General features: G+C 48.5%; 1 protein-coding gene across 1 annotated transcript in view; it reads right to left on the reverse strand.

The window, feature by feature from the left end:
* Nucleotides 1-835: 835 nt before the first annotated feature.
* Txnrd3 (thioredoxin reductase 3) overlaps nt 836-9,126 on the reverse strand; it is a 25,336-nt gene continuing 17,045 nt past the window's right edge. Inside the window, exons 10-16 of the mRNA XM_013032289.1 lie at nt 8,553-8,645; nt 6,048-6,124; nt 5,305-5,461; nt 3,632-3,739; nt 2,942-3,037; nt 1,910-2,044; nt 836-1,482 (exon numbers count right to left, since the gene is read on the reverse strand). Coding sequence (XP_012887743.1) covers nt 1,420-1,482; nt 1,910-2,044; nt 2,942-3,037; nt 3,632-3,739; nt 5,305-5,461; nt 6,048-6,124; nt 8,553-8,645 — 729 coding nt within the window. The 3' untranslated portion in view covers nt 836-1,419. The remainder of the gene's footprint in view (nt 1,483-1,909; nt 2,045-2,941; nt 3,038-3,631; nt 3,740-5,304; nt 5,462-6,047; nt 6,125-8,552; nt 8,646-9,126) is intronic.

The raw sequence follows: 9,126 nt of genomic DNA on the forward strand, positions 1-9,126 counted from the left end.
CACCAGCAAGCGCGGGGCAGACGCCGCACGCGGTGCTCACGGCTGAGACGGGGAGGCCCCCCGCGGGCGGGAGCTGGCCCGCATCCCGGCCCAGGGCGCCCTCTCCACGCAGCCAGAGGGTCTCCGGGACGGGACATCCTGGGCCCCTTGGATGGGGGCTCGGGAGAGCCGGCCTGTGTGCGCCAGGGGCCGCTGGGTAGCACGGCGTTCACGCTTTACTGAATCCACAGAACGTGTCCGGGGCCTCAGACTGCTCCGCTCCGCGTCCCACCCGGCCCCTGCCCTCCCCACCCAGGGCCCTCCCTGCTAGTCACACCCATCCTCCTTCCCCCACAGAAGGAGGCCACTCACCACCAGCATCCCCAGCCAGATTCCTCCTGGCCCCACCCCGCTCCACCCCCGACCCCCCATCCACCTCCCCTCCTTCACCCATCCCTGCTCCATCCACCCCCCCATCCACCCCTGCTCCATCCACCCCCCCCACCACCACCATCCAACCTGCTGTATCCGTGTGGGCTCCCGAGAGGGCGGCCGGACACCATGGCCGTGGTGTTCCGCGGGTGCTTGCTAGTTTAAATGTTTTATGCCTAGGGATTCTGACGGCAGGACTCTGCATTGGGCTGAGTGAGCCAGCTCGAGTGCCACCAGAGCAAGGGCTCCTGGGAAAGCCCCAGTCCGGGATGCCCAGGTTCCCAAGAGAACCAGCGAGGCCCCTCCCCCGGGCCCTGGAAACCAGTGCCCCTGCTCCTCTGCTGACTTGACTCCACAGAGCGGCTCACAGTATGGTACTGAAAACTTTTTAATGTACCCTGAGGTCAAGGTGAAAGGAGCTTCTCTGACCGGAGCGCCTCCCGCCAGCAACACTCAGGCAGGCAAGGGCTTCAAGGCTCCAGCACAGGCATCTGGCGGGCCCAAGTCGGGACACTGACAGCAGGTGAAATGCACTGCAAGGCTGCATTCTACAGTTGACTAGAGCCCATGCGGAGCACACGGTGTTCTTGCAGTGGCGAGTGTGTCTCCCAGAAGCCATGGACTGGCATGGGCCAGGCCCAGATGCTGGGAAGTTGCTCCATGACTGTCAGTTCCACCAGAGTATCTCCAGGGACATGCAAAGAGAGAGCGCAGGGACTCCCGCAGGGACAAAAGGCAATGTGGCTAACTGTCCATCCTAAGGGCTTGGAGGAGTTCAGGTCTGACGTGCAAGAGTCGGCCGCGGCTCACCTGGGTGCAGGTTCGGGGCCAGGGCGTCAAGGGCGCAGTCCTCCTGCTGCTTGCCGTCAGCCAGGGCTGGGCCGCTGCTGCCGTCTCCTGTCCTCTTCTCATCTCTGTCAGACTCTGTGCCCACAGTGTCCAGGGCACAGGGCATCTGGTCTTCAGAGAGTGGAGAAGGGAAGGAGGGCCGGCAGCAGCGGGCTAGCCTCAGCAGCCCTTCTGGGTGATGTCTAGGCCCGATGACTTTGTAATTTCCAGAGTTGTGAATACCTGCTCAAAGGAAGAACGTACAGTGAACACACGGAGACATGACCACCACTGCTGCTTTAAGAGACACTCACGTAGCCAGGCGCCAGTGGCTCATGCCTGTCATCCTAGCTACTCAGGAGGCTGAGATCTGAGGAACACAGTTCAAAGCCAGCACGGGCAGGAAAGTCTGTGAGACGCTTATCTCCAATAAACCACTAGAAAACCGGAAGTGGTGCTGTGGCTCAAGTTGAGAGAGCTTGCCTTGAGCTGAAGAGCTGAGGGACAGCACCCAGGCCCAGAGTTCCAGCCCCACAACCGACAAAAGAGAGAGAGAGAGAAAGAGAGAGAGAGACATACACGCTACTCTACAAATCTCTGATAACCTGCTTTCAAATAGGTTTGCAAACAACACCAGCTATAAGCAACCGCATGGCCTCCTACCCCTTACCTCCCCACATGTGGGGTGGATCCCGATGGTGTCACTGAGCAGCTGTTTCGTGAGCCCACACTTCATGGCGGCTGCAAACCCCTGGGTGATCTCACCAGCATTCGGTCCAAGAACATGAAGTCCTACGATGCGATCCTTGATACAAAGAGAACAGGAGGACACAGAGGTTCGGGGTTGGCCTCAGGTTCACAATACCCCCTAAAACAGCTCTTAGTGCTTTGCTGAGGTAAGAAGAGAACGTTCCATGGAAGCAGACTCTAAAACTCTACTAAATGAACCAGGAAATGCTCACCTAGTGCTAATTTGCACTCCAATTTACTAGAACAAGCCATTTACTCAGCACAGAGGAATCCATCCGTCTAATGTAAATGTCTGAATGATGCTGAGATAATGCTGAGCACCGCCACAGCAGAGGTGGATTCGACTCCAACAGTGCCATCATTCTAAGGTCCCAGCCGCACTAAAAAGGCAGCCAGCCACGGCAGGGAGTTGTGCCTGGCTCCGCACACAAAGCAGTGACCAGGAAGCCAGCACCCTAGTCTGTGTGTGGGGATGCCGGCGGATGCGAGCGCAGAGCTGGGTGATAGGACGCGAGAGAATATGCATTTCTAGGGTCACAGTATGCTACAGGCTCACAACTCACTGGTACTTTCTCATCAGCTTCGGGCCTTGTTCATCTTCAATAGTGATGACAGTACTGGAAGGGCCATGGGCCAGCTGACCTCAGGCAGCAACAGTCCCCAGGCCACCGTGGCCTGGGATGCACAGGTAACTACCAAAAGGTTCGCTCTATACTGACAAGCCTAATGCACAGCAAGCCCAGGAGAAGCCCCAGAGCACTGGCGTCCACCTCTGCCATGGCTCTGAGAACTCTTGTCCTAAAGCGTGGCTCTAAAGAGACTAAAGCCCTCTTGCTAGGAACAAATCTCTGCTTTTAAATGCCAGCCCTTGGGGGGAGGGGTGGGCTCCATGGTGGAACCCACTGTGTTCAACCCCAGCCCTATAAGTGAGAGTGCCAGGCTGGCTACGTACGTGGTCACATTTGTTGCAGATTATCTTTGCGTAACAGGCGCTGTTTTCCCTGCCAGCTACTGTCCACTCCAGGGGCCAGAACAAAGTGTGATACACCTAGAAGACAATTGTGATACACCTAAAAGACAAGGATGATACACCTAGAAAACAAGTGTGATACACCTAGAAGGCAAGGGCAGGGCGGCTGTTGCTCCTTTGGGCAGCGCAAGGACTTGAACTTGGGTACCAATGCATGTCAAAAGTCAACAGACATCATTTGTTGTGTTTGGCACTGAACACTGCCAAGAGAGGTCTGAGGAGGTTCTCTGCCTACATTCCCAAAGACCAATCACAGAGACAGACTGATAGTTGTGCTCCACCAATCTCTCCTGGAACTGTTACTTCAGTCTTCAGATTCAGTTCTTTAATATAAGGATATGTTCTTCTTTTTGTGTGTGCCAGCACTGGGTCTTGAACTCAGAGCCTTGCAGACTTGTTGCTTCTAAATCCCCACTTGTAGACCCTCTCCCCAGTTGGAGTTCTTTAATTATTTTGCACAAAAGATTAATTTGAATTCTCCTGAAATAGAAATGTCATCTTCTATAATGTAGCCATTATAGCAACTTACAAAATGACCAGACAGAAAGGGCTGCAAGAGGAGGGGGGGTTAAAGGGAAGAGCTCAAGAGGCAAACAAGGCACAGGATCTTACCTCCATGTTCTCCTTTTTGTAAACTTCAATAGCTCTCTCCTCAGATAGTCCACAGCAGCCATACTCCAGAGGGGTAAACACTGTGGTGGGAACATTCGTGTAATCACACTGGAAGACAACAAATCACATTCTCCTATTTTGTGACAGTGTTTCTGAAAAAAACTATTACAAACATTTACAAAAGGTAGTAGGACTATCAGATTTAAAGGGACTTAGAAGGTTGTTAAGTGGCAATGGTGGCAGGTGAACCAACACACACACACACACACACTGTCTCTCTGTCTGTCTGTCTGTCTCTCTCCATGGAGAGAGACATGGCTGTCCTTCTCAGGTGCCATATGATGCAGTGAGCTTTTACTCACAGACAGAAGTACAAGGGGCAAGTCAGGTGCTGGTGGCTCACACCTGTAATCCTAGCTACTCAGGAGGCTGAGATTTGAGGATCTCGATTCAAAGCCAGCCTGGGCAGGAAAGTCCATGAGATTCTTATCTCCAATAAACCAACAGAAAACTGCAAGTGGCACTGTGGCTCAAGCAGTAGAGCGCTTGCCTTGAGCTGAATATCTGTGGTACAGCACCCAGGCCCCATGACCAAAAAAAAAAAAAAAAGTACAAGGGGCGGGCAAGGCACCATTGATGTCGCCATTTCAAAAAGCTCAGCCAAAAGAAGAGGAAAGAGTACATGCACAATATCTATGTTCACATGTATCAGAAAAGGAGTGAGCAGAAATGGCAGACTAGTCACTGGGTTAATACGGGCAGAGGTTTTACCACCCTTCCTGCGTCTAAAGGAAAACTTGGGAGAAGTAAGGTCTTTGCCAGCTCCTCACACCGGGACAGCTTCCCGCCCACTCCTGCCTACTCTGTGTACAAACTCCTCAACATACCACCTACATCACGGTTCTCAGCCCTCCCTTCCTGTGACATGCCTGGCCCTGCTAGCAATGCCCACAGCACACATCCCATGTTCTCGTCTGCACTGGGAGACTGCCACGAGGTGACCACAGTCCTCAGACAAACCATATGTTGCAGACTCCATGCCCTTACCTGGACCACTGACCTTCAGAAAAATCCTTGCTACCCTAATGTTGATCTGCTCATCCTACAAAGCCTATCCCAAGAACACAAAGAATATGAACACTGCAAACCACTGGACCCACAGCACTGGCCTAGCAGTGGTGACAGAGGTCTGACCAAGTCTCCCCAAGCAGGCACTGAAGCCCCTGGCCACGCTGAGGGCCCTTCTGCATGTACAGAGGAAGCCTTTCCCCATCCTTTTGCAGTGACAGCGCAGTGTCCTCCCCATGGCCCAAAAGCAACTGGCTTATGGCACATACTCATTTCTGCCTTACTATTCATCATGCTGTCTGACTCATGACCACCAACAAACTGGTAAGCTGTAGGGCCGGACCATGGTGGTCTTAATGAAATCAGTGCACCATGTTGGACAGAGAGAAACTCAGCCATATTTGTGTAAAGTAACTACTCAACAGTGAGCCAGCTGCAAATCCATCTCTGGGAAACCTTCACTTGGAAAGTGATTGCATAAGCATTACTTGTGCTGCTGTGTTCAGTCTCAACGTCCAGATATTACCTCAGGGCCAGGGGAGAAGCGCACAAGGTTCCAGCTTCACAGAGAACAAGGACACCATTAGCACCTGGAATAATGTTACCTTTTCCAGAGAGGTCCCAAAGAGTCTCCGAGCCAGCAGCTTGCCTGCCTGAATGGCTACTGGAGTGAGCTGCGGCCTGCCCTCCAGGACATCCCCAACAGCATAGACATAGGGCACAGTGGTCTGCTCCACATCATTCACTGGTATCTTACCACTCCTGGTTGTGTGTGACAAGGAAAGGAAATCTGTGACTAACGGTACTGCTGACTGGTAGCATTCCATATGAAGAACTACACAACGGAAAGCCCTCCTTCATTTGAGAACTCACATACCTCGGGCTAACAGTAATCTCTATTAATTTAAGATCAACACCTTAAAATAACCAGGGTTTCCATCATTCCAAAAGGCAGTGCCTCTGTGGTCCAGCACGCACACTTCTGGGTGCCAAGGCTCACCACCAGCTCTTCCCATGTCCCACTGGATCTTCAGGCTCTTTTTCATTAGTCAGTACCATCAGAATTCATTCTTACAGACACTGCATCATATATTTCCACAAATATATTTAATCTGTATTTAAACAGCTGTCAGATACATGTACTCTTTAAGGCACATAGTAAGCGTGACTGACTGAAAAAACCAGAGTACAGAGTTGGCATAGTCCTGACTACAAGGAGAATTTAAAGCCTGAACATTTTATATCTTCTAACTGAGCAACCTAAGAGGAGGTGTGACAAAGCTGTGCTTTGCAGTGCAGTGTGCAGTGTGTCCACCCACCACAGCCCTGTGCTCATTCACACACTTACTTCTCGTTGATTCTGACACCAATCTTCTCCAAGCCTACTTTCTTTGTACATGAGTCACGACCAATTGCTAACAAAACCTATGTTTAGGAAGAAATTTAAAAAATAGAGAAATAAGGGACAGCACTATAGATACTTTCTGTTGCTAAAGGGCTGGCCATAAGTATTATAAGCAACCTGTACCAGCATGTTTGTCAGCTTAGGTGAACACTCCTCCAAAGGTTTATGATAGAAGTCCACGTGAGCCTGTGTGTCCCTCAAAACCTATGCGTTGAAGGGCTAAGCTCAAGTGCAAGTGACTATAAGCAGAGGTATGAAGCCACACAGGCATGTCTTGAGCACAGTGCACACAGGTGTTCCCTAGGACAGCTTACTTGTGCTGAGGATGACAGCATGTGTCCAGCCCCATGTGCTGCCCCCCAGCTGAGAAAATAAGTGCATGCCACTTCTCCCAGCCATCGGTAGAGGTGCGGTCTTGTGAACTTGTTTTTGCCTGAGCTATCATGGAACCAAGATCTCCACATCCCAGGGAGCTAGGACTATAACTTGAGGCTCCACACCCACATGTTCAGTTTTTAACTACGTGAGCATATGTATACAGTATATACATATAGCCACTCTTGCTTTCTCTTGAATTCCCTTTTCTTGGAGCATCTTTTTTCATCCTTTCACTTTTAGTCTGTCTTTGCCAGTAAGGTACATTTCTTGTAGGCAACAAGGGATTGGGTCTTGTGTGTGTGTGTTCTACCACTTGAACAACAGCTCTACTTCCAGCTTTTTAGTAGTTAATTGGAGATAAAGATTTCACAGACTGGGCTGGGAAGGTGGCTCAGTCGTAGAGTGCTTGCCTTGCATGCATGAGGCCCTGGGTTCAATTCCTTAGCACCACATACACAGAAAAAGCCAGAAGTGGTGCTGTGGCTCAAGTGGCAGAGCGCTCACCTTGAGCTGAAGGGCTGAGGGACAGCGTCCAGGCCCAGAGTTCAGGCCACAAGACCGGGGAAAAAAAAAAAAAAAGATTTCACAGACTTTTCTGCCTCGGTTGGCTTCAAACTGAAATCCTCAGATCTCAGCTTCTCGAGTAGCTAGAATTACAAGCATGAGCCACCAGTGCCCAGCCTTTTTAAAAATATCCAATCCTCCTGTCTATGTCTTTTATTTGGAGAACTGAGACTATTAGCACTCAGAGTTAGTATTGAACTATACTAATTCCTGATTCATCCCTGGTACTTAGTTGCTTGTTCTTCTACCGAGATTTGTTCTCCCCCACATTCTCATGGTTGTATTTCTCTTCTTCTGTGGTAGGCTTCTTTGAAATATCATCTGTAGTGTGGCTCATGCTCATGAATTGCTCCCGTTTTTATCATGTAAGGTTTAGTGTCTCATTCACTAATCTGGATACAGTAATCTAGACTGGCAGTTATTTTCTTTCAAGGCTTGAAACATCATTTCCTGCCCTCATCCCTTTTAGAGTTTCTACTGGGATATAGGCATCTTGTGCTTCCTTTTTGCAGCTTTCAATATTCTTTATTCTGTATGCCCAATGTTATGGGGCTGTCTTAAGATTGAAAATACAGAACAAAAAACATTGAATGTTCAGACCAGGTTCTGCCTGGCCTTGTCTGGTACTCCAGTCTCTATTCCTGAATAACCATCTCTTCTCAAGATTTGGGTTTTCTACTAGTATTCTGTTGACTACACCATCTTTTATGCTTATAACTTGTAAGTTATGTCTTTCAGTAATGGTCTAGTTATATGTTCCATTTGTACTTTTCTGGTTTTCTTAATGGTATCTGAACACTATAATTCATCTACCTTTTCTTCATGCCCCCATAGTCTTTTATTTATTCTAGTCTATTGATAAGGATTTCAACTGAATTTTATTTGACTTGTTAAGCTTTTCATTCTAAATTTTAATTTTTCCCCCAGAAATTCTCTTTCACATCTTCCATTATCTTATTTCATTCCATTGTTTATTTATAAACTTTACAAATGGAAAAATGCAGTTTTTTCAATGAATTTAAGTGCTTAATTGTGTCATTTTTGACCTAGATCATTCCTATTATTGTTCTTTTGAGTGCTTTGGGGTTTCATTTACTTCAGTATTGAATGTCCATTTTTGTGGAACTACTGACTTTTGCTTTTTCCTATTTCTTGTGTTTCTGCATTGGCATTTGTGCAACTGGAGCCAAAGCCCGCATTCTTTCAGAATTGCATGAACACTTCAGTGGCAAGGAGGAAGTCCAGCTTCTCCCCATGGGATTAGGAGTGTGGTTCAACTGGCAGTCTCCCAACCCCCAGCTCTACTCTAAGAGGAACAAACTGGCTTAATGGAGGTCATCCGATGACCTCATGGTATTCTTTATGAAACCACTAAGAGCTCTTCTCCCTATCTATATACTCTCCCAAAGAATAAACATTCATCACAGTATGGAGGTTCTGTAGGTTCAATTTCTGCTAATTTCTGAGTGTGTTCATTCACATACTGCTTATAAAACAAAAACTCACTGTGTTATATACTCCTTCGATGGTCTCTGGTCCTTCAGTGGATTTCGCCAATACTTTCAGCTTTCCAGGTGAACCCTTCTCCAACTGTTGGATCTAGTAAGGATAAATCATGTCATGATTCTATTTATGGTGACAGAAAACAAATGCATCCAAAGACGTATGTGTGTGAGCATACCTATGTGTGCATGAGGATCTACATTGTGAGTGCACCTTCATAGCATACTTACATGTGAGAGTTTACATGTGTGTGAGTATACTTATATGTGAATGATGGAGTGTGCAAGTGTCCTCATGAGCTGCCAGGAGGCACAGAATAAAATGAGGACAGAAATGTGTGACCACTACATTTCTTGAAAGGTAGTTTCAAAGAGTGATAGAGAGGGGGGACCAAGATGGCGACGGGGCAGTAGGGAACCGCCACAGCTCTCTCCAACCAAAAAGAGAGTTCGAGTTCCAACGCTTAATCTCCCCAAGAGACCGACAACAACAAAAAGACGAACACTCAGAGAAAAACCAGAGGTGAGAAATAACAAAAAAAGAAAGAGAAGAAAAGAATTTCAGAACAGAGAAGAGC

The sequence above is a fragment of the Dipodomys ordii genome, unplaced genomic scaffold, assembly GCF_000151885.1.
Source record: "Dipodomys ordii isolate 6190 unplaced genomic scaffold, Dord_2.0 Scaffold153, whole genome shotgun sequence".
NCBI lineage: Eukaryota > Metazoa > Chordata > Mammalia > Rodentia > Heteromyidae > Dipodomys > Dipodomys ordii.